At 54.0% G+C, this 27,434-nt stretch overlaps 1 protein-coding gene across 5 annotated transcripts in view; it reads right to left on the bottom strand.

The window, feature by feature from the left end:
- Window positions 1–27,434, bottom strand: part of SLC39A11 (solute carrier family 39 member 11) — a 320,940-nt gene that overhangs the window by 43,343 nt on the left and 250,163 nt on the right. For 4 of the 5 annotated variants that reach the window (XM_004749059.2, XM_004749060.2, XM_045085987.1 and 1 more), the window contains one exon: window positions 17,753–17,822. In XM_004749059.2, coding sequence (XP_004749116.1) covers window positions 17,753–17,822 — 70 coding nt within the window. Of the gene's footprint in view, window positions 1–5,206; window positions 12,088–17,752; window positions 17,823–27,434 lie in introns of those variants that run through there. The other variant, XM_045085988.1, reaches the window with a different exon arrangement.

Here is a 27,434-nt window from a genome sequence, read left to right as displayed (position 1 = left end):
GTTCCTGTTCAAATTGATCTGGCTGCTTCTCTGGGAACCTGCAGAAATCTCAGGGCGACCTACTCTGCAACCAAAGCGATTATGTACCCTGTATATCATTTTAATCTATTGCTTCCGTCTTCTCCCTTTTTTAAACAGAAAGGCAACATGGAGAGAACATTCGCAGGATGGCTTGGCTCCAGTTTAAACCTTGGATACGGCCCTACCAGAAAGCAGTGTGATTCTGAGGTTTGAGTTTTCAGTCTGCTTTGAAAGGTTTCCAGAGCTTTGCTTGGTGATATGAGGAACCTTCCACAGAGCTTAAAGGTAATCCTCCCCTGGAAAGCCGTAGCACTTCCTTGTTTCTCCATCTACAAAGACCCTCGGTCAAAGGATATGCTTTCATGTAGTTAACTCAACCGCAGAGGGAAACAAATTGAATTTTTTTCACCTTGAAAGTCTATACCATGGGGTCACAGCGGACACGTGATCGGCAGCGGGATGGGACAGGCCAGGAGATCCAGGACCAACGATATGGACAGGTGGGAGGAGTGGGGGGAGGTGAGGTCAGTTGGTATCGGGATGGGACGTCCAGGAGGGGAAACACAAGTCTGGATTCTGGCGTAAGGGGGCTGTGGGAGCGGGCAGCACCAACGAGGAAGGACGAGTTAGCAGCTCCAAATTCAAGCAGACAGGACAGCCTGAAGAATCCAGGTAAAAAGAAAGGTGGAAGAGAAGAAACAGCTTCAAGCAGGCAGAATGTTCCATCAGAGCTGGGGGCGATGCGGCCCAGCATCCGCAGAATGAAAAGTGAGGACTTCTTCTGTACCCACAGAGGAGGGGGGTAACGGGGTCAGAATCCAAACTGGAAGAATTCAGAGCCAGAGACCTGCAGCCAAGGTCACAAAGGGAGTAATGAGGTGCCAAGCGCAGGTGAGGGGTCGGAGAGCAGGTCTCACCTCGATACTGAGCACGTATCTTACAGAGCAGGAAGCACTCCCGCATTCTTGGACCAGCAGGTGGATGGGAGCGTTTCTGAGGGTAGGTGCCCACTGCTCTGGACAAATGGAGGCTGTGGACCACACTGATCTTCAGACAGATCAGCAAGTGCGAGGTGAGACCTAAACGGTTCTCATACCGCGGCCCTGCCGGACAGGTCCATCCTTCTCTTCTTCCGCCCTTGGAATCTCAGTCTCTGTGAGAGACGCTAACATCTCCCAGCTGTACAAATCCCCCCCAAAAGGGGCGGTTTTCTAGTTGTTCTCATCTCCTACTTTAAGTGGACTCCAAGTATTACCCCGACACCAAACCTAGACAAAAATATCACAATACCATGTACAAATACGTATTCAAAATGAATTAAATACTTTAACAGCCTAAACTATGAAACTAGAAGAAAATGAGTTCATCTTTATGACCTGGGGTCAAGCAATGGTTTCTTAGATCTGCCACCAAAAGCACAAACAACAAGAGAAAAAAGAGAGAGACACTGAACTTCATCAAAATGTTTAAAATCTATACTTCAGAGAACACCTTCAAGAAAGTAAAAAAAAAAAAAAAAAAAAAAAAAAAAAACCAAAAAAAACCCCCAAAAAACCCATACATAGAACATATGCAAGTCATGTATGTGATAAATGCCTTGGATCAAATGTATCCAGAACTCTTGCCACTCAATAATAAAGTCACTTAATCCAATGTAAACACTGGGCAAAAGACAGTAACAGACATCCCCCCTAGGAAGTCATGCACATGGCCAAGAAACACTTGGAAAGATACTCAACATCTTTAACCATCAGGGAAACCCACAGGAGAACCACAGCGGCATCCCACTCCCCCCCCAGGAAGGCTGTCGTCCAGTCAGACAGCAAGTGCTGGTGAGGGTATGAGAAATCGGAACCCTGCTTTCCTGCCGGTGGGAATGGAAAGTGGTGCCGCTGCTTTTGGAAGACAGTGTGGCGGTTCCATACATGTTACACGCAGATGGGCCGTACCGGCCAGCGACTCCACACCGAGGTATCCACCCAAGAGAAGTGAAGATAGTGAAAACCCGCACACAAATGTTCCCCGCAGCACTCTTCACAATGGTCCCAAAGCAGAAGCAGCCCGAATGTCCATCAGCGAATGAATGGATAAACCAAATGTGGCACCTCCATACCCCAGAGCGTCATTCAGCCATAAAAAGAAGCAGAGTCCTAGTACATGCTACAGCATGAATTAACTTGGTAAAAGCTACAACGAGTGGAAGATGCCCCTTGCAGAGGTCTATGTGCTACGTGATTCCGTGTACATAGACATACATGCAATGTCCCGGAGGGAAGTCTACAGAGAAGAAAGCAACTTAACAGTTGCCAGAGATTGCAGGGTTGAGAAGAAACAGGGAGCGGGGAGTGATGGCTGAAGGGTACAGACCTCCTTGTTGGGGTGACGGAATGTTCTAGAATTGATTGTGGTGATGGCTGCACAACTCTGTGAATATACTAAAAACTGTACACTATAAAAATGGGTGAATTATATGCTGTGTGAATTACATCACAATAAAACGGTTACGAAAATGTTATTAGGTATATTTATAGTGGTTATAATAAACGTTAATTTCTAAGCTGTTGTCAGGCCCACTGAGAGGCATGCTTTGTCAGGTACCTTTTTTATTTTGGCTTTCCGTCGGGGAACGGGCCCCAACGGGTCACGTGGAGTTACTGAGACGCCCACACACTCTACGGCACGCCAATCATAGCGATGACACCGCAGTCACGTTCCATGACATAAACTGCTTGTGTGTTACTAACAGCAGACAGCACGGAGGACGTGAAGTCAGAACAGAGAGACATGCTCTCCCAGTGGCGAGCCAGGCCGTGGAGAAGCTTCTACTTCATCCTGCCTTTGCATGCCCCAGCCACAGATAAAGGGACACAGCCACAGCCATAAACATCCATGGCCCTGCTGCTGAGCATGTCCATAGCTCCACAGCGGAGCCCCACCCAAGACCTTGACCTTCACTTCTATGTACTTGAGGCAACCCTGTCTTTAGATGCAGAAACTGAGGCTTAGAGAAGAAAGCACGTGTGTGAATGCTGTGTTTAGGCTCCAGGGAGCAAGACCCCGTTGTGTTTATGGGGCTGCCACCCCGAAACTGGCAGGAAGGTGGGGCCCCCCTGAGGCCTGCTACATGCACTTCCTGTCACTATCCCAGGTTCAGATCTGGGGTCACCGAGCTTCCCACCTACTTGAAGAGGAGGGAACATGGCTTGATGCAGGAGGCCAACACTGAAAGGTTCGTTTGGCCAAACAACAGACAGAAAAGTCTGGAATCACAGATCTTTATACACACATACTCAAAACCACCTCCCCTGGCCTCACTGTATCCCTCACCCCTACTTTCTCTCCCCAGTTCCTTTCTGCTCCCCCTGGTGAAGGGCCAGGAGAACAGTGCAGCCACTCAGGGCCCCAGCACCAGGAAGGTTAGGTCGAAAGCGCACACCCGAGCACTGGGGCAGGGTCAAGGGCTTGGGCCCTAGGAGCCTGTGAGGGTCTGCGCTCCTCCAGGCAGAACCCCTATGCCCGAGGGGGCCCAACATTAATTAGCAAATAAGAAACGCTGGGCAAAGTTCCTTAAAAAATAAAAATCAAATGTCCCTGCGATCGATCCCGCAATTTTACTTTTGGGGAGATGCACAGAAGAACTGAAATCCGGGTCTTAAAGAGATATCTGTGCTCCCACATTTGTAGCAGCCTTAACGCGACAGCCAAGAGGTGGGAGCAGGCCGGGCGTCCGTGGGCAGACGAACGGATGCCCAAAATGTGGCCTGTACTGATGGCGGAATACTGTGCAGCCTTGAAAAGGGAGCGAGTTCTGACGTGCTGCCCCACGGATGCATCCTGGCGACCTCGGGCTCTGTCACAGAGACAACAGGCCGTGTGACTCCACTCATATGAGGTGCAGACTGAGTAGTCAAGTCACAGAGACAGACAGTAGATGGCTGGGGGGCTTGGGAGGCTCTTGTTTCATGGGGACAGAGTTTCCATTTTGTAAGACAAAAGAATTCCGGAGAGGGATGACGGCGACGGCTGTTCAACAAGGCGACTGTACTAAGTGCTGGACTGCACACCGGAAATGGTTAGGACGGTGGATTTTTATACTATGTGCATTTTAGCACAATGAACAATTTTTAAAACAAAATGCAACACCATGATGGGCTGAGAGAGAACTCATGGAAGAAGGAAAAAACGTTTTTTTCCCCATTTTTTTTTTCCAAAAGATTTTATTTATTTATTCGAGAGTGTGCGCGAGCACGAGCCGGCAGGGGATGGAGCAGCAGGAGAGGCCGACTCCCCACTGAGCGGGGAGCCCCAGGCGGGACTCGAACCCAGGACTCTGGGATCATGACCCAAGCTAACAGCGGACCCTTCACCGACTGAGCCATCCAGGTGTCCCCACCACCACCTTTTTCCTGCTTTTAGAACAAGGGACCCTGCATTTTCATTTTGTATAAAGTCTTGAATTTTATGTAATAATCTGCCCTCGTGGAAAATAAAGCTGGTGTTTCCTTCCTTGTCGCCCGTCTGTAATGAAATGCTCCCCTTAGGTCAGAGACTCGGGCTGGGGAAGCATAGTCCCTTTCTTGGGGGACAGCTGAAATGGGGGCCGGGAGGGCCTTAAACTCCTCTTCCCTCCCCATTTCCCTTCTAGAGCCGCGGCTCTTACGCTGGCGCGCTGCCCAGGGGACGGTGCTCAAAGTGCCGCGTGGGGCCCCTGCCCTGAGCCCGGGTGTCTGGAGCAGGGCTGTGGAACCACGTTCTGGACGGTGTCTGGGCTGGGACTAGCCCACCGGGTCCCGAGCCAGTGTTTGAGAAGCGCTGCTCTGGAATCTGGAGAGGAGAGACGTGATAAACCCCGACTTCTGCATCCTTGGAATGCCAAGACTTGCTCTGCCTTGCTCCCTTCAAGAAACCATTCTCAGGGGGCACCTGGGTGGCTCAGTGGGTTAAGCCTCTGCCTTCAGCTCGGGTCATGATCTCAGGGTCCTGAGATCGAACCCCACATCCAGCTCTCCGCTCTGCAGGGAGCCTGCTTCCCCCTCTCTCTCTGCCTGACTCTCGGCCTACTTGTGATCTCTCTCTCTGTCAAATAAATAAAATCTTTAAAAATAAATAAATAAACAAATTAAAGAAAAAGCTATACAGACTTAAAAATCAACAACTTTAAAAAAAAGAAAAGAAAAGAAACCATTCTCAGGAGGCCACTGGCTTCCTGACCAGATGTGGCCCCTCCCTCTGCTGGCTTCATTCTGTTCGCGGCTAGTGGCCTGGGGGGCGCCATGGCGCTGGCCCCCTGACGAGCACCAGGGATGTTAACTCTGCTGAGATCACCTGAGACCACAGGTGGTCCAGGGGGCAGCTGGCTGAGAGTGGTCGAGGCTCTGTGGCCAATAGGCAGAAGGGGAGCTTCCCCAGGCCTCTGGGCCCACGGCAGTCCCCGAGTGCCATGCGGGGACACGGGGCATTTTGGCCTCTGGTCCCCAGCTGGCAGGTATGGGCTGACGTTAGTGAACAGGGCGGGGGGTGGCCTTTGGGCCCCCCAGATTATTTCCAGAGAGGCTGTCCCAGGTTAAATGCAAAGTTCTAAAAATCTTCACACTCGTGGACTAAGGCACCTGTAACGTGGCCTCTCTGGCATCCCTCAGCACTTCCCCGAGCAGACTCCGGTCCTGAGCAGCCAGGCCCCAGGGGGCTCTGGATGGCCACCTCGCTGGCAGGCAGGCAGGAGGTCCCTCCTGCAGGGGCTGCAGGCCCAGCGCCGGTGGTCTGGGTGGGGCCCCCAGCCCCAGGTCTGGGCAGAATTAAAGTCCAACGGCCTATCAGATGGAAGGACACCGAGGAAAGGAAATCTTGTCTTTTAAGAACAAGCGACAGGGCTGATGACTGAAGTCCCAAAGAATTCTGTGGTTGAACCTATTTTTTTGTTGTTTGTTTTCTGGCACAATCTGTCTCTGTTTCTGAGCCGAGCGCCGTGCTCCCTGTGACAAAGGCGTCTTTCTTACGACGGTTTAATGGCTCCAAGACAGGGGACAGCCCTGACTCTCCCATGGGCCCGTGTCTGACGGCGGCGGCTGAGCAGAGAAGAAAGCCACCGCTTTCCAGCAGTTGGTCCAAACTGAACCGAGGGAGACTTAAGGAATCCAACAAAACAGAACCATAACCTCCTCCCGAAATAAAAGCGCAAGCTCCCGAGCGGGTGAGGGAAACAACACGCGTCCGGATAGAGAACACTGTGGATCGGAAGCCACGCTCCGGGCCCCGTGTCCTCCTCTGTGGGGGGGAGGCGAAGAAAGCCACATGGGGTCTGAGGATGGGGAGGGCATGGATGGGGCAGGCGGAGACCCCACGTGGGAGTTGCCCGCGGCCGCCAGAGCCCCGTGCCGCGTACAGGGTGGCTTTAGACCACAGAGATGTATTCTCCCGGTTCAGACCTTAACACACCTTTCTGGAGGGCACCATTCGACCACGACATCTTTGCTCAAAAAACCGGGGGCTTCCATCCAAGCAGCTGACCACCTCCTCTTGTTCTAGGACCCACGGGACAGGTAACTGGCTCTATCTTCCCGCGACACAGCCCAACTGTCCATGCTTTCCAGGAGGTGGGGTGGGGAAGTGGATCGTGACATCATGGCCACCAGATGACCTCTGTCCCCTCTCTTCGGAGCTTTCTCCTCTCCCCAGTTCCTTCCCTCAGCACCTGGCTGCACGGAGACACCAGGCAAGGGGGAAGAGTTCTTACCGCAGCGACAGATGTCTGGAGAGATGCTCAGCATGACCTCTGACACAAATGTTTGCTGCAGGTGGCACTGTCTAGAAATTCTGTCCCTCACTTCAGAGAGTTTACATGCATCTCTAATCCCAACAGGCCCGGGGAGAATGATGTTCGAGGGGTGAATGACAATGGAATCACACCTCCTACAGCCAATTCAAGAGCATCTGCCCAGGGTGTAGACGCTTTTTTACAACTAAGCTGCAACTCTTTTCTGCATCACTCTGGGGGTTCAGTCCTGAAGCCTATGTGGCTTCGTGACCTGCATGGTCACGGCAGGTAGGTGACTTGGGTCGGGGGACAGGGCAGTGGCTTAAGGCATGGGCTCCAGAGCCAGGCTGCCAGGGTACGAATCTGACTTGTGCCCTTCCCTGGCTGTGTGCTTCTGGCATATTCCACATCTGTAAGATGGGGAGGGCAGTTTCACAGGGGCCTCAAGGACTGGCGGATACGCAAGTTGAGGAACACAGGGTCTGCACATGGAAAGCCGTCAGTCAGTGTCAGCTTTCAAGACCACAGTTGCCAGAGGCCAAGGGCGGGGAGGTGGCTAATCACCTCCTGTATTGGCCGGATCTCAGTTAAACCCTGAGTCTCCACTTGCCATAAGCACGGCCTCACAGAAAGTTCCCAGGCTCTGCAGCCTTGTCCCATACTGGAATGGCAGTGGGGGGACTACAACAGCCAACCCTAAGAGTGTCCCAAGGGCAGACGAACTGAAATGAAGGCCACCACCCCCACCAAGCCAGGTCTCGAGCACCCTCAGTGCGTCTGCTCTGGAAAATGCTACTGCTTTCTGCCTCTCCTTACAGTGGGAGGTCAGACAGGGCAGTGACGGGCCGCTCCGACGCACCCACGTGAGTGACACGCTCTGAACAGGGAGGGAGGGGCCACACTGCCTCCTGTCTGCGGGGCAGCAGCTTCTCCCTGTCGGCCACACAAGGGGCCATTTATGCTGTGGCCCCCGCCTCCCCCACCACTGCCTCCAGCCACCCCCACCCAAGTCCCTGGCGACAGGGCTGGACATCTTGGCACAGGGGACTGATCTCCACACAACGTGCACTCTGTTTAGCCTGCGGCGGGCTTGGGGAGAGGCACGGACCCTACAAAGCTCTTTGAGAACAGCAGTGTGGTTTCTTTGTGGCTTTCCCAGGGGCAGGAGACGACACAGACCTTTCTCTGCCCCGTTCCCATTGCCACCCTGTCCGTCCTCTTGCACAGCTTGGGACAAGCAACTCGAGACCTGGAAGCGAGTCCATGGATTGTGGGACAAGGGGGAAGCGGCTCAGGCCCTTGGCAGGGGCTGTCCATTATGAAACTACCTACAGAATTCCGGGCAGGTTGTCAACCCTCACTCCCCCACAAACCATCCTGGGTGCAGAGTCGACCAGGCAGAGTCTAAACCTGGGTCCGGTGCAGAGAAAAGAAAAGGTGGCCCAGGCTGTGTTCCAGGCAAGGGTGCAGGACGGAGAAAAGCATGTGCCACACAATAAAGGCTAGGAAGTCCCAGAGCAAGGGACAGTGCGTGCGAAGACCGCGCTGAGACACAGCCGCAAAATCAGCCGGAGAGGGCCTAGGGGAAATCAGGGAAAGGATGCTAGGCATGGGGCCCAGGACATAGGCCAGAAGAAGCAATGTCAGGCCCAGCCACGCACACCTAGAGATGCCCACATTCCTGGCCTGGGGCCTCCAAGCCTGTGTGACCCCAGGTAGACTGCAGAATCCACTTCCGAACCAATTCTCCTTCTGGGGAGGCAGGGGGCTGGGAGCGCTTGTCCTGGAACCTGGGCTGGGAGAAATGGGCTGGGCATCGGCCTGGAGTGTCTGCAATGGGCAGGCCAAAGACACTATGATCGTTACTACTACTATGACTACTGACGATGATTACTATTGTGGGACTTTGCAAATTAGGAAACTGAGGCACAGAACAAACATCAACCTGTTCAGCTGGACGGCTAGCAAGTGGCAGAGCCGGGATTCGAACCTGGGTGGTCTAGCTCCAGCTCTCAAATAGTCCACCTGTTCTCCTGGGTGCCGCACTGGCGAGGAGCGGGTGCGGCACCAGCCCCCTGCTCCCCCAGATGCCTTCTCATGGGTGTCACGGTGCCCTGCGCATGCAAGCAGCCGTCGGCAGGGGGCGCTCTACCTCCCTCCCCATGAGTAACACCTGCTTTCCTCCCAACCCTGTAAGCAGGTGCTTAAGAGTCTGCGGTTGACCGTGTGGCGGTTCCTTGCCTTCTCCCAGATCACACCCCACACCCCACATCGGGCAAACAAGCCCACATTCCGTGGGTGTATCTAGAATTACACCCTGTAATTCAGATGTGAGTTAAAAATGAGTCTTTTCCCTATGACATTATCCTGTCCTGGAGCCCCTGTTGCCACACAGTAGCAGAAACAGAATTCGTCGATTGAAAGGAAGTTAGTGCCTTCCGGTATCAGGTTCTTCTCCGAGAGAAGTTGTCCCTTTCTGGGTAGTGCCAGGGATTCGAGAGTCAAGATCCCTGGCAAACTTCCCTCTCTCGCCCCGCCCCCTCTCCAGGATGGCTGCTGCGCCCAGGGGAAGAGGACAGGAGGAGAACACAGAGGAAAATATTTGCAAATGCGCCACCCCGATTTAGAGAAACTGATTTTCAACACAGACGACCACACCGTAAGCTTTCCGACAGAGCTTGCTACACAACAGTGAAATAAAGCGGACGGCCAACCTCCTCTTGTTGGACTGCCCGGGGGGGCTCAAACTCACTAATCTGAATGAAAAACATAATTAGATTTCAGGTAGTACTGAACAAGGTTTTCGTGTTATATGTTGCTCTGAATTTGAATGGAGAGAGAGAGAGAGAGAGAGACGAAGTAAATTCCTATCTGGATGGTAGAAAGGACTTCGTTTTTTTCCCAGAGTATATGAACAAATTTCTCTGGTGATACATAAGCCTTGACCAGAGAGAGCCCTCCTAAAAGAACGGACTGACAGTGAGAGTGGTGCTCGAGGCTTCCTCTCAATGTCTTTACTTTGCAAATCATGGAAGGTGGCAGTCCTGGGCCCATCTTCACCTACACAGGGGACATTTTTGTGTCCCACGAAGCCCAACAGTGCTGGGACCCCAAAGACGAGCCACCTCTCTTCATGAAATGTCCACAGAAACTGTGGTGTGGGTAGTTAAGAGTCAAGGACACGGTCAGATTCCCAGGTGCTTGCTCGCCCGAGTCCAACCCGCTTGACCCGGAGGTGCCACCGGAAGGACAGTGTCCTGAAAGGTGCACATTTCCTAGTAATTCTTGTGGGTGCTTTTCTGTCTCTGTCGCACCGTGTGTGGGGAGGGATGGGCATACGAATAGAAACACACAGAGATTCACATCAGAGAACGTCCCCACCCTTCGAAGGAAACCCACTTTCCGAGGGAGACACGTAGCCCCTCTCTCGTGCCTACAGGAGGGGATGAGGGACGTCGCTGGCCTTCCTGGGAGGGTGCCCCAGCACAGCTGACGGTCACCTGAGCCATGACGATGTGTGCCAGGAGAGGCGAGCAGAGGAGTGAAGAGTCCCGACTTCTAGAACACTCCCAAATCCATTGGATTTTTCTTTGTCTCCTTTCTAGTGGCTCTTCCGTTAAAATGATGTTACTTATCACAGCGGTCCTGAGAAGGGCGGAAAGTCTGCCAGGCACGTGGGTGAAGCCAGACCAAGATGAAACAGCTTCTCACGCACAGTCTCAGGTGACAGGCAGGTGACCAGCAGACTTTCATTCTTCCACCTGTGCATCTCTCCGTCCAGCCAGCGCCGCACGTGAGGGCAGCAGGCCCCGCGATGGGCACGTTTCGCAGACAGTTGGCTGGGAAGGTCCGGATTCTCCGTCTCATCAGCTGGAGAGTTCTCAGGTCTCCAGGGAACAATGACATTTGTTTGCACAGACCCAGGGACATGGAGGGCAAAGCCTGTGCGAGAACACCCTGTCCTCTGAGAGGACAACTCGGCCAGAGAAAAAGCCTGGCAGGACTAGGGGACAAAACACAGGAGCTGGAGGGGCCTTAAGGAGCGAGGCGCCTGCAGACGGTGTGGAGGCTGGTTTGGAGCCCCCAGATGTTCCCAGGATGGGAGGGGCACTTCCAGAGGTGCACAATGACAAGGGGAAAAAATATCCCCCCAAAATCCAACACAGAACCTTGTAGGGAGTGCTCAGGCACAGCTCTACGGAGCTATGGGCTCTGCGACCGGCCGGAGGAACGGCTCTGTCTGCGTCTGGCTCGGCCCAAGGGTGTGGCAGGCTTTTAGGCTCATCCTCCTGACGTTCACAACCAGTATAATAACTTTTATAACACTGGTTTTTTTAAGTCACTAGGAAAATAAATGTGTTACCCCTAGAACATCCTAAAGGAAACGTTAACAGATTTGGGGGTGTCCATCCGCACTGCTGTTTCCCTCCAGGTACTGATGTCCCGCGAACAGGGGCTTCCTACCCTTTCCCTGTCGTTCCGCATCTCCCCCTCCTCTCTGGGGGGCGGCTTGGCGGGGGTGGGGGGAGCCACTGAAAAACTGTGTTGCTAAGCAGACGCTGGAAAGTAAGACCACTGGAAAGAGCCCTCCTTGCTGAACCATCAGCTGGAATATAAAGAGTCATGAAAACTATCAACTTGTATCTATGTAGTACACAGTTTCAGCTTTCATAGGTATGACCTCTGCGGAAGATGCTCAGGGCTTCACACATCGGCGGGTCTCCGGAGCCTTCCGTCCCCTCCCTCCGTCCCTCCCTCAGGGCTCGTTCATCACGTGGCCGCAACGTCCAGCCACCGCACGGGGGCGCTGTGCACCACCTGCTTGCTGCCTGCCTCTTGCAAATTCCCGGGGCTCTCCAGCATTCAGGGTACAGCGCTCAGTGCCGGGTGAGGCAGGAAGGAACATTTCTGAGACAGCGCTGCCAGTCGGTAACTCTAGAATTCCAGGCAAGGCAGCTCGATGGGTTCAAGAGAAGAACTTGCTGGCAGAAAATAAAACTGAGTGCACGATCTGCTGTTGCAAATACAGAACAGCACAAAAGTTTATTCCCAGTTCTGCTGGAGTGATAAGTTGGGGGGGAGGGGTGGTATGTGGCACCGGGAAGGGGAGAGGGTGTGGGCCACTCTGTGGCGGTTGGGTCAAGGTGTGGAAGTACCTCCTCTTCCAGGCACCTTTCTGTCCCCGTACCGGGGTACCGCTTTTTCAGGCTGAAGTCCACTCTCCAGAGGGACTGGGCTGTGCTCTGGCTTCCCCTTGCAGGGAATGGTGAGACCCAATTCCACGGGTGAGTGGGGAGATCCAGACCAGCCACCTGAGGAAGGGAGAGTCTCTTCAGAACTTTCTGGAAGTCTGGGAGCTGGTCCTGCCACAGGGAGGTCTAGGGGCCATGTAAGAGTGGCTGGACCTGTGGAGCTGGTTAACGGCAGATGTTGAGTGAACTACGATGGAGAAGTTTACACTTTAGATCTCCAAGATCTCCAAGATGGAGAAGTTTACACTTTAGATCTCCAAGATTTCCAAGATCCTCTCCCCACCATTATAGGACGCCTGCTCCTGACCTTCTCTACCCTTAACTTGCAAACCCGTTTTCAAGAATTTACTGGAACCAAAGTAGGGAGACTAGTTGGACAGAAAGAAAAACATACATAATAGATAACTTCTATACATGCACATACTCATCAACTGGGGACCGCCGACTAATGACGAGGAAAACGTGTCTCCTGCCATTTTTGTTCCTAAACAAATGGCTGCTTACTTGACCAATGACCGCTGTCTTAAGTGATCACAAATATACCAACATATGTAGTGGTTTTTAAGACGGGGAAAGCACCTGACTTACAACCTGCTCCTTGATCTGGTAGGCAAACATACACTTTAAGTTTTACTTTGATGTCCTCACCACCCCCTGTAACTTAATGACCTCATAGTTGGTTGGAGCACAGGCCAATGGACCTGGAAGCATCTGGGCGTGGGTTAGCACTAGCCGGCCCAGGCGCGCCCTGGGGATGTGGCTTCTGGATCATCTGGGGATCCACAGCCAGCCAGCCTCCTCGGCTCCACACAGCCTGCTGTACCTGCCGGCCGGGTGTGCTCGAGGACGACAGACACCTCCCCACAGAGCGTGCTCAAAGCGTAAAGAACAGTTGCTATGAAAGCGAACCGCGCTCTCCCCGCCGGTTCGAATTACACCTGCCACGGAGTCAAGGGAGAGCGGAGGGCACGTTTCCTCTCCAGGGAACACGTTCTTGGGAGGTCATGCCACTTCAGAAAGGAAAACTGCTTAAGCAGCAAACCCCCCAAGGACACGCGGTCTGAAGAATTTCTGTGGTGAAACCAGAAGAAATTGTTACGGGAGCAGATCAGAAAGAAGAACGCCGTGTTTCCCCGAAACCACGGACTGCCCCTTGACGCCTAAGATTCTTCACAATTCAGGGGGACACTGCATGCGGGATGGAGAGCGTGGGGCGAGCTGTGGGGTGGCAACGGTAGGTGGAGGGAGCTCCAGAGGGCCCTGGGAGGGCGCCGTGAAGGTGAAGTGACAGCGTCAGAACACTAGGTGGCAGGAGGCGCACACAAGTCACGCACCCGCGTCCTACCGGGGTCCAGGGAGGAACGGAAGACTGAAGCCGGCACCGGCTGGGGAGTATTTACTCTGCACCTTTCTCTTCTCTCCTGGTGGCTGTGGAGCCAGGCAGGCGAGGAGAGACCCTCCGCTGTCAGGCGCATCATACACAGAGCCCAAGAAAGAGGCCGCACAAAAGGCAGTGGGTGTCCAAGCCTTAGATGATGGATCTGAACTAAAATCACGGTCTTTCACTAGATGAAAGGCTGCCTGCGAAGAGCCAGATGATAAATATTCTCAGCCTTCAGCCTCGAGATTCTGTGGCAATGACCCAAGTCACCCATCACAGCACAGACGGAGCGACAGACGACAGGTGAGACCAGCAGGTGCCGGCTGTGTTCTAAGAAAATGCCACTTCCAGCCCCGGGTGTTGGGCTGGCCCGGGCCCACGGGCTGCAGGGTGCTTGACCCCCTGCACAAAATGAACAGCCGTGAGCTTGACCCATTCACACCAGGGACACGTTCCCAAGTCCGTGCAAATGCGTACTGTCCCCCTCTGGGCCCTACCACAGCACATTACCTACGTCTCCCTGTTGCCCGAAACTGAATTCTCCCTTCTCCCTTCCGCACCACAAAATCAGCCAACAGCCCCCCTCGGGCGGTTCCGCATCGAGAACCTCCTTCATTCCCACGCTGTCACCGTATCCCTTATTCTCCTGGGAGCTACGAAGGCGCACAGCTGCCAGTGGTCAGTACCTGTCTGTCCGGGGGCTGAATTCTTCACACTGGTCCGTCTCCCTCCTCCCCCCAAACTATCCCATCAGAGCCAGATCGCTGTTCAAATCACCTCTTGGGTTTTGTCATGTTCCTGCGTCAGAACCCAGCCTCACTGCCAACCTCTCGCTCAATGATGGATCTCCTCAGCTTACCTTCTAGAAAGTACCATGTGAACTCCATCCTCCCCTGGCCCTAAAAACACCCTGGGGACTGACCCAGGCACCCGTTGATGGCATTCCCTGCCTCTGTCGTCTCTGCTTCTTCCGGCGGCCCGTCCCCACAGTCCCAAGGAAGCACCCCACGTTTCACGAAGGGCCCCTGACGCGGGGGAAGGGACATGCGCTGGGTTTGGATTCCCGTCCCTCACCCCCGGAGCTCACGTCCGCTCATCTTAACGGCGCCTCCAGGGTTCGCTGCCCGCTAACCAACTGTTTGGGCTCTTTTCTGTGATTTACAGTAATGTCACACCGAGGTCACAGCCTGTGGTCCGAGCGGTGTTGATCTGGGGGCGCTCTGACCTTCTCGGCGGCACACAGCGCTCTCCTCAATTTTGGGATACACGTGCCTGTGTGTGCTTCAACACGATGGAGATTTTCTAATCGCCAGGTCGGGGCCCCACTTCTGTCCGTGGCGTACCCAGTGCTCACTTTTCATGTCTTCTCAGCACCGAGAGGGGAACCGTAAGCCCTCACCAGGACGGCGGTTTTGCCTCCCCGCACCCCGCCCCAGGGTTCTTAGCCGATTGGAGACTTAACGAGGCCAGGTGCGTGCAGACACAGGGGGTCCTAGCACCCTGGGGCGCCGTTTCTCTCCTTGGGAACCACTGACCTTATTCTTTATGCGGTTTCTGCCTCCAGGTCTGTTTTGTCTGACTCTAAAGCCGCCACACGTGTAGGTCAGCGTGCACCTTGCATCTTCTCTCCTGCCTTTACTTCCAGCCTTCCCGGGGCCTGCATTAGGCAAGCCGCCTCTGCACCGCACGGAGCTGGAATTTTATCAAGCAAAACCTGTCTCTTTTACGCGACGTGCTTAATCATCTGATGACTTAGCTCGTGCGCCCACCCTCTGGCATTATTTGCCTGTCGCTTTCTTTCTCCTTCTCCCTCGCTCCCTTTCGTCCGCCCGCTGGTCCCTATCCTCCCCTGGAGATTCAACTGAACCGTGAGCCAAGGGCCGAGAAAGTTCACAAGCCCGGCCTGGGGGCTGCTGTGCGTTTCCCCCGACCCAGGAGTAAGATCACGGGCATCTGGGAAGGAGGAACCCAAAGGACCAACTAGATGCTGATCTCTGGGTGGGGGAAACCGGGCTAAAGGGTGGGGTCTGCTTGAGGGACAACCTCTGGGCGGAAGGGCCCAATGTCTATGCCCCACAGGCCGTGGCTGGGGGTGGGTGCAGTGCGGGGGTGGGATCACACCCCAGCAGCTCATTCAGCGGGGGGCTTGGGAGGCTGACCATCCCGGGGCCTCAGCCCCTGCTCATCCCAGTGGGAGGGTCCTGTTGCGGGGCTTACGTAACTCCGGGACAGCCTGCTCAAAGGGAAGAGAGGAGCCTGGTTGGAAGGGTTTTTGCTCTACTTTCTTCAAAAATACTTATCAAGATGAACAGAGAGTATAGGTGAGAGAAGAGAGGGCCATCCAAGTTGATATCTTGATGTGCCCGGGGGATACGGTGCCCCTGGACTGAAAGCCTGGCCTGTGAGCCCAGGGCCAGGGGTGGAGGGTGAGTGTGGGGGAAACAGGGCTGTCACCTGTGGGCCATAGACTTATCACAATATGTGCAGTGCCTGTGCCCTGGGAGGACCTGGCCTGCGGATGCTCCCAGGGCCAGTGCCTCGGGGCTGCTCTGACCCCCTGGCCCCGGCTCCCACGGACTCTCAAGTTTCTCGTGATCTAAGCAAAGCCAAATCCACACACCGGTCCGGCCCTCTCCCACTGCCCGAGAAGAGCAGTCTGCCGGGCATTGTGAGTCACCATTCGCCCGATGTGGGTGACATTGCTCACATCATGCAGTCCTCCCCCGCCCCCTGCATCGACCTCTCGTTTGGTTTTCACAACAGACATCACGGTAACAGATGATGCTGGAGTGACTTGCGAGCCTGACAGGCGGGAATGAGAAGCTGAGAACAAGGAAAATTTCGACTTGGAACATGCCAGCCCACACTCACGTCTGCGGCTTCAAGGAGCACACATGTCCCCTAACACGCAGCATTAGAATTTGAAGATGGGCAGAGATGACACCTAACACACAGGGACCCCGCGTCGGTTGAGGGAACAGCTGGACGGAGGTGATGGGGCAGAAAGAGGCCTCACGTGGGTCTGGCTGCCCGGGAAGCGTGCGAAAGGGGCTCTGGGGGAAGTGAGTTCCTGACAAGCACGGGGGACAGTCGATCACCTGAGGAGGTGGGGCCATTGCCTTGGGGTGGGGCAGGGGGTGTCGATGTTGAGATTGCAGTGAAATGAGCTAGATGTGGGGGTTCGAAACCAGCAGCCCCTGTGCCACCTCTGTAACAGGAGTTCCGTTTTTAAAATAATTGTGCCTTTCGAGAGTTCCCGCACTGCCTAGCTGAGGCTCGCCTCCGTCCTCACCATTCCCAGCTGTCTCCACCCGATGACTGTGTGCACGCATTTTTGCGCCCCTCGGTCTCTTGAAGGCACCTGACTTGGCCAGCCTTGGACGGAAGGCTCCCCCCGACTCTCCTCCAGCCCGAAGGTTGTAGTATTTATGGTTCTGTGGATGCAGGGGGACCATGTAGAATCCACCTCTGTGATGGCTGAAGGATAAGTCCCTTAGGGGGTCCCAAGGCTGTAGCATCATCTAAGCCCCATGTAATGCCAGGGAGGTAGCAGGGGAGTAGAACTTACAAGGTGTGGTGACCGTCTATGGAAATGAGGCGTCAGAGACAGCAGTGAATTTGGTTAGGTCTGTGGCGGGGCAAGGCGGGGCCGGGGAAGCGTGCTGTGCGGGAGCGCAGATGGAGGCAATGCGCTGAGCACCGGGATCCCGAGAAACATCGAAGCGGACCTGTCTGCAAGGCAGCTGGACCCGGAGACGAAGCTCTGGAGAACAATCTAGGCTGAAGACCGGTGTGGGCATCACCAGCAAACAGATGGGAAATAAAGTCTTGGGAATGGAGGAGCCTCCCCGAGTGGGGAAGAAAGTGGGGAGAAAGGGTGCCCCAGTGATGGCTCCTGGGCAACACAGACATCTGAGAAGAGGCCACGGGATGGAAGCCCTCAGGAGAATCTGCAGAGGAACCGACGAGCAAGGGGGAGCCTGGGGGGTACCAGTGCAGTGTCCGGAGAGAGAAAGGGGGTGAGCTTCGAAAGGAGGGAGCAGCAGACAGCACCGGAGCTGGCTTTGTTTTTTGTGTGTGTGGGTTTTTTTTTGGTGTTTAGTCTTTACACACTTAAAGAATTTGGGGGATGCAGGTGATTATACGCGCGTGGGTGTTTTCAAAGTGGTTGCCCGTCAGATAGCTCCTCTCACATACGGCTGCGCCTGCTCTTTGACGGAGCTCCTCTCTCAGGGAAGCCTACCTGACCTCGCCCCCACTTCTATCCGTGGGGCTCGGGGTGCCCATCCAGGTAAGACGCACTTCAGAGCACCCTGTGCCCTTGGGCGGCGGGTGCTGGCTCACCTGGCACTCTCGAAGGTGGCAGATGCTGTCTTCCCTATGGCCCCAAATCCAACGCCGACAGCGAGACCCTCTGAAACAGACATTAAAAAAAAAAACACAAAAAACCATGAGGGGTTAGGAGAAACTTTTGAATGAGGCTCATTGCCCTCACTGTGTCGAGTGCGACCGCTTGAGGCTATCCGAACAGAAAATCCACACAACCGGAGTTTCCGCTGGGGGTTGGCCGGCGACGGTCTGCGGGTCAAACCAAGCCCGCTGCCTATTTCTGTTCTTAGCCAGCTAAGAACAATATTCACATTTTTAAATAATTGGGGAAAAAAAACCAAGGAAAGAATAGTATTTCATGACACATGAAAATTACATAATTTTAGTGCTCTCAAATAAAGCTTCGTTGGCACACCGCCATGCCTGTCGGTGGACAAGTTGTCTGTGGCTGGTTTTGCACGTCATCAGCAGAGAAGAGTAGCTGTGACAGAGACCGTATGGCCCAAAGACCTAAAATGTTGACTGTCCAGCCCTTTGCAGAAAGAGCTTGATTACTGACTCCTGAGCTAAACACAGAGGGATTTATTTTCTCAACAAACACGATACCCAAGGCTGATGGGGTAGCCCAGTGATGTCTTCCCAGACGTCTGAGGAGCCATCTTGAAATGGTAGACAGTCCTAGTCTATCTCCTCTGAGACGGTGTGGCTATCATCTAGCTTAAGCTTGGGGAAAGACAAGATGATTCCCGAAGCCTTTCCAGAAGGACAAGCGAGCCTTCCAAGCTTACCAACACCCTGACCCTGATCACATGTGGAGGACAATGCTGGTCTATAAGAACCTGATGCAGAGGGACACGTTATGGAAAAATGGAACTGGCCTGGGATCAGAGGGGTAGTCCCATGAGGTTAAAACACTTCCTGATATCTGTGGGAGAGTTTAGAGGCCCGTCTGAATCAAGGCCGGAAAGGGGACTACCAATATTGGTCAGAGTCAAGAAATAAGGGGTTTGGGGGCCAGGAGGAACTTCTGTGTTGTAACGAGGGAAGAGGGGGAAATCAACCAAGTGAGAAGGGCTCGTCTTCTTTTAGGATTCACTGCCTCTTTGAAAGGCCTCTCTTTGTCCTGTTTCGTTTCATTGGGGGCACACTGGGCTTGCGATGGTGACTCTAGGAGGCATGCGGAGACAAAGGACTCCTCAGACTGGTCCCATGTTAAGGCCTAAGAGCTCGCCTATAACCCAGTCTGGGTCACCAAGAAACTGCAGTGGGGTATGGCGTTCACAGACCCTGCTAAGGCAGAAAGCGCTCTTTTTGCCTCATTTTCCCCTCTGTGCTTCAGTCTTCTGGGCGGGGGGGCTTCCTGGAGGCTATAGCCACTGGAGGTTGCTCACTGAGAATTTGGGATTCTGATACACCGTATTTCGATGCTTCCCATATTTCTGATAATGACCAATGACGACATACAGAATCCTAGGACTTCAGAGGGGAGGAAACCCCATGGATCATGTGGCATGACTCTTGGGCCGCTATCAGACTCAGACTTCAAGGGTCTGGGGGAGTGTGTTTCTGAAACCAGACAGCACCCTTCCAGCACGCACGGCACGCAGCGAAGCCAACCGCCGACAAGCCCCCGAGACAGGGCCTCTAATGAGCTCCGGGGCTGAGACGGCCAGCCAAGCCAACACTGCCAGACGTTTCAAAATTGAGCTTTTAAAAATGGATTTATGTTTGTTTAATTTTTAAGGCTCCTAATGTAAATTTTTCACAAAGGCCGAGCTTCCATTTAGCATGTCTTTCCCCTGAGATGAATCTGATTCTATATTAAGCTTTGTATTCAAGACCTTAGTGTCACTGTGGTCTTTCTTTTGAGAAATGGGAGGGCCGGTGGCCACTTGCAGCCAGACGCTGGGCTAGACATATGGAGGAAAGGTGGGACTCATCCCCTCTGCTTCCCCAGTGGAGAGGAAAGGTGAGGGGGAGCTGGTCTGAGAGACCAGGCGGGCTCTGATTCTGAGGTCCAAGCTCTTCCTTTTCCCTGGCTGTGCGTTCTTTTCTATCTCTTTCAGAAATGTCCTCTGAGGGTGCAGAGGAAACCACAACTCCAGGGAGGGACTTGGATGCACGTTCACCATCTCCAGATTTGCCTGATGTACCCGACAAGCTTCCAGGGGCTGGGTAGTGGGGAGAGAGGGATTTCAGGCTGGGCTAGGAGGCTATGTCTGGGGGTTCCGGGCATCCTTTTCAGCAGGATGGAGGGGCGCCTGGGTGGCTCAGTGGGTTAAAGCCTCTGCCTTTGGCTCAGGTCGTGATCCCAAGGTCCTGGGATTGAGCCCCGCATCGGGTTCTTTGCTCAGCAGGGAGCCTGCTTTCTCCTCTCTCTCTCTGCCTGCCTCTCTGCCTACTTGTGATCTGTCTGTCAAATAAATTAAAAAAAATCTTAAAAAAAAAAAAAGGATGGAGCCCTTTTTTACGCATCTTCTGAGTCTCAGAAAGCTGGAGGACCTCGATTTGCCTCCATCTGGCCAGTCTCCTACCATCAGCAAGTCCACTGTTTACAGACCTGCTGTTCTCAACTCTGTTTCGTGCCAACACAGCCGAGACCTCAACCCACTCTCAGAGGTAACTGTGGGTCTCCGAGGCAGAGAGCTTCACCAGGGACCCCTGCTCCTCTCCCCCCCTTCCAGGTGTCAAAAACTAGGGAGGGCCTAAGGGGTGTTTTACGACACCAGAGGGGCATATCCCTCCCTTCCTTTGAAAAAAATTTCCTTTTCTAAACTATAAACAACAGTTGGCCTACTCTTTTGTTAAAGATGTTGCTCTAATTAGTCATTTTAAGTAAATGATGGTGCAGACCAGAGGCATGGGACCTATATTAATTAGCAAACTAAGGCCTTCCTGTTATTTGGAGAAAGTCCCAGCACTCTGACGAACATAAATGCCCTCAGTAGCTCTGGCAGGTTGAGCAGGGGAGTACCCCGTTAAGGCAGGAGAAAAAGCAGCCACTCCCAGGGACAGGAGCCTCGAGAAGCAGAGCCAACCCTTGAATCTCAGGCCCCCACTTCTCCCCCGCCCCCACCCTGCAGACCTGTGCTCGCAGCTTTCTCCCGGGGGCGGGTGGCGGGAGCTGGCTTCTGAATCCGTGCCCCAAAGAGGTCTGGCGCAAAATGAATGCACAGTCGCTCTGCCCCCACCCTGCTGCGAAGAACTGCAAAATGAGCCCCTCCCTCCTCTTGGCTCTGCCCTGGGCTGGGGGGAGGGGAGGACACATTCTCCCAGCCCCCAAAGCGCAAGCTGCCATGGGAGGAGAGGGGGCCAAAGCCCTCCCTCCCCCCAACCTCCACCAGGGGAAGGAGAGGCAATGGGCAAAGGGAACACAGTGGCTGCCCTGTCTGAATGTAGGATAACACCGCGGAGAGAAACCAACGAAAGACCAAGACAAATTACCCGCACGGAAGGAACATAAATAAGAGAATTAAGGCAGATACTTGAGATCCACAGATGGTAGAAAGAACCCGCTGGGTGGAAAAGGAGCAGAGGAAAAAAGCGCCGACTGGAGCTCACACCCCAGGTGTCCCCCAAAAGTGCAAATTAGGAAGGTAATTAAGACAAGAAACCAAAGTGACTGGAATATTATCAGGAAGCCACTGGCTCTCTTCGCACCTCCTGCTATTAACTCGGTGCAAAGAGATCAGATAAACGCCAGCCCTGTAGTGGGGGTCTGGATGCAGAGCGGGGAACAGGCTCTGGGGCCCGGCCCACCCACTCCTCTCTCCTGCCGGAAGGAGGGGTGTGTGGAAGGGCCTGGGGTGGGTGGGCGGGGAGGGTGTAGGGGACGGAGGCGGGGCACGGGTGCCCATCTCTCCAGCTGCCCGCCCTTCCGAATCTCCATCCGTCCTTGTCACCCACTGGGGAAGAGAACAAAGGAGTTACGACTCAGGTCCTGGTAGACGGTTCAAGGTTCCTAGAAAAATGCCTCACTGTTGACCTTGCGTCAGAGGAGGCTGGTCTGGGTGTTGCCCAATGCCAAGGGCCGTCCCTGGCCTCTGGCCACTAGATGCTGGCAACACCCGCGAGGGGTGCTAATCAAAATGTCTCCAGGCACGGCCACATGTCCCCTGGGGAAAAACCGTACCCTGTTGAGAACCACCGGCCTCAGACCAAGAGCTACTCTTCATCCGTTTTAAACTATTCTAGAACATTCTAAGAGTTTAAGTAGGTGGTAGGAAAGTGAACAGTTAAAAATGAGTGTCTTGGTCCATTGGGGCTGCCATCACGAAATGCCATGAACGGGATGGCAGATAAGTCACACGGATCCATTTCTGGATCCATTTCTCACAGTTCTGGAGGCTGGGAAGCCCAAGACCAGGATGCTGGCAGACGCGATCTCTGGTGAGAACCTGCTTCCTGGTTCAGAGACATGTCCTCACGTGGTCAAAGGGACAGGGACCCTTCATGAATCTCTGCAGTAAGACACTGATCCCTGAGCTCCACTCTTGCGACCTAAGCATCTCCTGATACCATCACATCGGGGTGCAGGATTTCCACGTATGAATTTGGGGAGGACACAAACATTCAGACCACAGCAACCAGTATTTTCTTTTTCCATCAAGGGCTCACCATTTCTTCACTTTCAAAGTCACGGCTGGTGTCGGGGGTGGGATGATGGGGGAGTTCGCAGGTCTTCTGCAGCAGACCTTGCCAGCCTCCGAAACGGTGACATCTGTGACATTTCAGTGCTGCCTGAAGGTCACGGCTATCAGGTCTCACGGGGGATGGGAGGGAACGCCAGGACAGGAGTGCAGAGAAATGCGGTATCTGGTTCAGTAGGGCTGTTGTGGGGACACGCTTCCTCTCCCTGCCTGGTTACGCTCCTCCGCACGTGCACACAGCGGTCATGTGGTCTCAGCAGAGAGATGCTTCTGAAATACAATCCGGGTGTCCAGGGGCACCCAGGGCAGGGCTGAAGATTACGGGGGTCTCACGTCCCTGGTCTGGGCTCTGCGACTGTCTCCCGGCAACTCCTGATCACAGGCCTCTGGGGTGGCTATTGCTGGGCTCGCCGCGAGCTGAAACCTTGTCTGTTCACGTCTGCGCTGCTGGGAAGCCTCAGTTCTCCCTCCAGCATCCATGCTGTTCCCTCCCTGCATCTCAGGATGGCCCTGCGGGGGCCACGGGATCTCTGGGGTACGTGCCACTCAGTGCTCTGGTGGGGTCTCTGGCAGATGTGCTCGTGCTATCAGTTCTAGACAGCACAGGCAAAAGCCGTCAGAGAAGGTCAGCACAGAGACAAGCAGGAAATAAGGGGGAGGTTAGGACGTTTTCTCCTGGACTTACAAAGTATGAAAAGTACGACAGCAGCTCCCATCCCGCGAGGGCTCAGTATTATTAAACAAGGCCACAGGGGCACCTGGCGGGCTCAGTCCGTAGAGTAGGTGACTCTTATGTGCAGGGTTGTGAGTTCGAGCCCCATGTCAGGTATAGGGATTACTTAGAAATAAAATCTTAAAAAACCAACCAACCAACCAACCAACCAACAACATACCCACCACCGATCCCAAAGGCGGAGAAATGATATGAAATAGGATGGCTTCCTTGCTCTCATCTCCACTGAGGACAGAACGAGAGGAGATGACCCTCCAGTTGCTGCCGGAGGCAGGGAGAAATTACCTTGAGGAAGGAGGGCTTTGAAATGTCTGACCACAGGGACATTGAGACTGTCATTCCCTAAGAGAAGAGGGGTGACTGCAGCAGCTGAGCAGTTCCACAGGCTGGGATGTCTGTGGATGCCGAGAGTAGGCTGGGCTAAAAGGAATAGTGAGGTTGGTATTGTCAAGGTGACCCTTCTGGCCAGATGACACACAACTTTAAGTATGGGCTCAGTCCTGGGAGCGAGGTCGAGCAGCCACATACCACATTCCCAGGTCCTCGTGGGCTACTTACTGAAAAACAGAGAGGGGGCGCCTGGGTGGCATCGTTGGTTAAGCATCCGATTCTTGGTTTCAGCTCAGGTTATGATCTCAGGGTGCTGGGATCGAGCCCTGCGTCAGGCTCCATGTTTAGTGGGGAATCTGCTGGACAATTCTCTCCCTCTGCCCCTCCCCTGCTTATGTGCTTGCTCACTCTCTCTCAAAAGTAAGTAAATTTTTTTTTAAAAAGATAGAGATATAACCATCTGGAACATCCGTGGTTGGAGGGGCCCATGTGGGCAATGGGGCCGTGAGGAAGGGGGTGTGCCTACTCCCAGTGGCAGCGCGAGCCTCCAGGGCTGCTGGGCGAGCTCAGTGCTGATTCCTCCCTGCTCTTGCCCATCTGGGCACCGTCACTGGGCCCGGAGAGGGCCAGTGTCCATCACACTCCAGGGGGGTTTCCTGGCCGTAAGGGCTTGCTTCTGGCTGTCGGGAGGGTTGACCCATCTGGCCTAGACACACCTGCTGTCTGTATTTCCACTCTGAACCCTCAGCTTGGCTGAGCCTTCTGGGGAGACTGGCCCACAATAGGCTGATTCCCCCACTTGGCCCGTCCTTGGCCGCACACAGAGTTCCAGCAGAAAGGGAAACCAGGAAGGTGGGATTTCTGATCGTGTTACATGTTCACGTAACAGGATGTTGGTACAACCAGCCACGTACTGCCACAGAATCCCCGTGGAGCCTGGCAACCGCCCTGCGAAGGAGAGAAACGATCTCCTTAGGGTCGTTTTTCTGAAAAAGTAGTTCGACTCACTTTCTAATACGGATGACTAGCCGAGCTATTTGTATTGGGTAAAGTCAAGTGCTGGGAAAGATGAGAAACACAGGTGTTCCAGAAGAGTCCAATTTAACTCACCTTCCTATAGACGTCCATAGTCGTACCTTAAGAGTTTACTAAGAGATCTTGATAACTGAAGAACTCCAACACGGGTCTCCCTCTAATTATAACAAGCACTCCGTAATTAATGTTTGCAAGTGTGCTTTTTAGCATATTCTACTGTCTCCAATGAAAGACTCAAAGAAACTGCTTTCCTGAGACCCTGCCCCTCCCACCCCAGCAGACGGCAGAGAAGGAGGCCTCTCATTGGTAGGAACGAGGAGCGATGATACAGCCACATCTTTAAATAGCAAGTGAAGGCACTTTGTTTAATACCCATGTCCAAGAGTCCATTTCAATTTGCTTCAGTTTTCAGCAGACAAAGATCAGATCCCCGTGTTCCCATGGAGGAAAAGGGAGGGAATGTCTCTGCTGGTACAGATAATGCTGAGCTCTTCCAACCCCCAAGCCCTGCGTCATGCCCAGACGCAGGCCTCTAGCCAGGTCCCCTCACCCTGCACCCCTGCGGCCACAGTGGGCAGTGCCCTCTAGCTAGAGGATTAACCTGCAGGCCCAGGGCCAGACCAGGTGTGTGGCAGAGGGTCAGACCAGGTGCGGAAGAGAGGCCAGGCCAGGTGCGGTAGTGGGGCCAGGCCAGGTGCAGTAGAGGGGCCAGGCCAGGTGCAGTAGAGAGGCCAGAGAGCATGGTGTTCTCTGCTCTCTGAACCTCTGCCCAGTCACCTGGTCTCTGAGCTTCCTCTCCCACTTCCAAAGCTCAGGCATGTAGGGAAGCATCTGGTTGTTCAGATCTGACCAATTCACACTACTTAAGTGCACAAGGTTCTGTTCTGTAATTTCCCAACAACTCCTTGTGGGGCTTCAGGAAGCACCGAGAACCTAACAAGCTCCACAACCAGGACGAAGCAGGACGGACACCAGGCAGCCCAGGCGTGGCCGGCGTCGAATGATTTCCCGGCACAAGCATACCTGCGATGGATGGGCTCATCTGAAGCCAGGGGTGCAGTTCCACTACATGCTGCCTGACCCCAGGCACCGAGGAGGCCCCCAGCACCGCGCTGGAGTCTGAAGGCTCCCCCTCCCCAACTCCCAGTCAGGGAAAATGACGCTGAGGTGGGACAGAGTTACGGGACAGAGGCGGGAAGCATGGACACAGCCATCCCAGGGCACCATCCCTGTCTCAGAGTTTCACAAACTGCTGGAAGGAAGTCACAGCAAGAACTGAGCCCGAGAACCAGCCCCCGGAAGCGTGCGCTGCAGACAGCACACACACACGGACACACAGCTAACAGCCCAGCGTCTCATGGGCTTCTCCCCACAAAGACTGGGGACTCCTGGGATCAGGAGAAGCCAGGGGATCAGCACGCCCGGGGCGCTGCTCCTGATTCCATAGGAATGACCCTGCCCAGAGGACCTCGCGGCCCTAGGGAGGCAGGAGGTAGCTGACCCCCGCTGCCCTCCCCGTGTTCCTCAAGAAGGGTCCCATCCCCGGAGGGCAGAGCTGCCTTGCCAAAGGAACAGGCAGCCTGGGGCCCGCCTGCCTGCAGGGGTGGGTGCACCCATAGGCCACGTGTGGGGTATGGCAAGCTCTTGGACATGCTTGAATGCAGGACCCTCGGAGGTAGGAGGTGGGGCTGACTCCTGGTTTGCAACTCACGTGGACTGGAGGCTGACAGAAATGGGGGAGGGAAGAAGCACTTTAACCCCCCTGAAGGACTTACAAGTGAAATTAGGGTCTGGCAGCTCTTTTGGGATGATGGATGACCTAAGGCACGGGTTCATGTATCCGACTCCCACCCAAGTATTTCTAACAGCCAGGCAGGGGGTCACGTCTCAGACCACACAGCTGTGTTCTGCTCCGCCAACGGCAGGGAGTGTAAAACAATGCCTGTATGAAGGCAGGGGCCGTATCTTTCTTAAAGGGAGCAGCAGCATTTCACAAGAATGTAAACAGAGGAGGAAAATAACTGCCTGCCTTCTCCACCCAGCTCTGCCACCGCCATGTGCCCAGAGGCGGCTGGTGGGCTCTGCAGTGTGGGCGGTCACGGCCATTATGTGTGAACCCACCCTCTGGCCAGGGAGACTGTGTATCGGGCATGGAAGAGAAGCGGAGAGAAGCGGCAACAGATAAGGTGAACTGGATCCTGGAAGTGTCTGTGTCTGTCTTTCACTTAGCCTGAAGCTGGAGCCTGGCTGCCCGTCTGTACCTCCTGTGGGTATGCGAGATACGTCAACATCCTTTCAATACCCCACTATTTTCCTAAAGCCCTTTGGGTTCTCACTCTGCAACTTGTAGCCAACAGACTCAATAACTAGGCCAAAGCCTGCCCTAGGTGCTCTACGTTGATTATCTAAATTGGTCTAATCTAACCCTAACTCAATTGCAAAACTGATATTGTTATTGTTGTTGTTTTTTTCCAGAGAGGTAAACCGGGGTTCAGAGTGGTCAAGCAACACACCCAAAGTCACACAGCCCTTAAGAGGTTTAGCCTACACGTTCCTAGGCTTTTTCATAGCACACCCCACTGACTCCTCTGTTTAGTTGACCATCAGGCCTCCTCTCCTGCTTAGGACTCAAAGGACTGAGAATGGCATTAATGCCAGCAAGAGTACCCACTGGGGCACCCTATTTAATTTAATCTTTTCAAGAACCCCACGAGATGGGTACTGCTCTTAGCCCTTTTAGAGACATGGGGCTGGTATCTAAGGCTGCACGCGCTCTTCCTTGCCCATATAGCCTTCCATGACTCCCACTATCGCTACTTCCGCTGCGACCATCTCGGTATATTCGAATATCCTTTTCTTTTCCTGAGACTTTAGGCATATCAAAATGTTCCATTTTATATTCTTTTTTTTTAAAGATTTTTTTTATTTGACAGACAGAGATCACAAGTAG

The sequence above is a fragment of the Mustela putorius genome, unplaced genomic scaffold (assembly GCF_011764305.1).
Source record: "Mustela putorius furo isolate JIRA1106 unplaced genomic scaffold, ASM1176430v1.1 tig00000873_pilon_pilon_pilon, whole genome shotgun sequence".
NCBI lineage: Eukaryota > Metazoa > Chordata > Mammalia > Carnivora > Mustelidae > Mustela > Mustela putorius.
The sequence above is the reverse complement of the archived record's forward strand: the minus strand, read 5'-3'. Positions and strand labels throughout refer to the sequence as shown.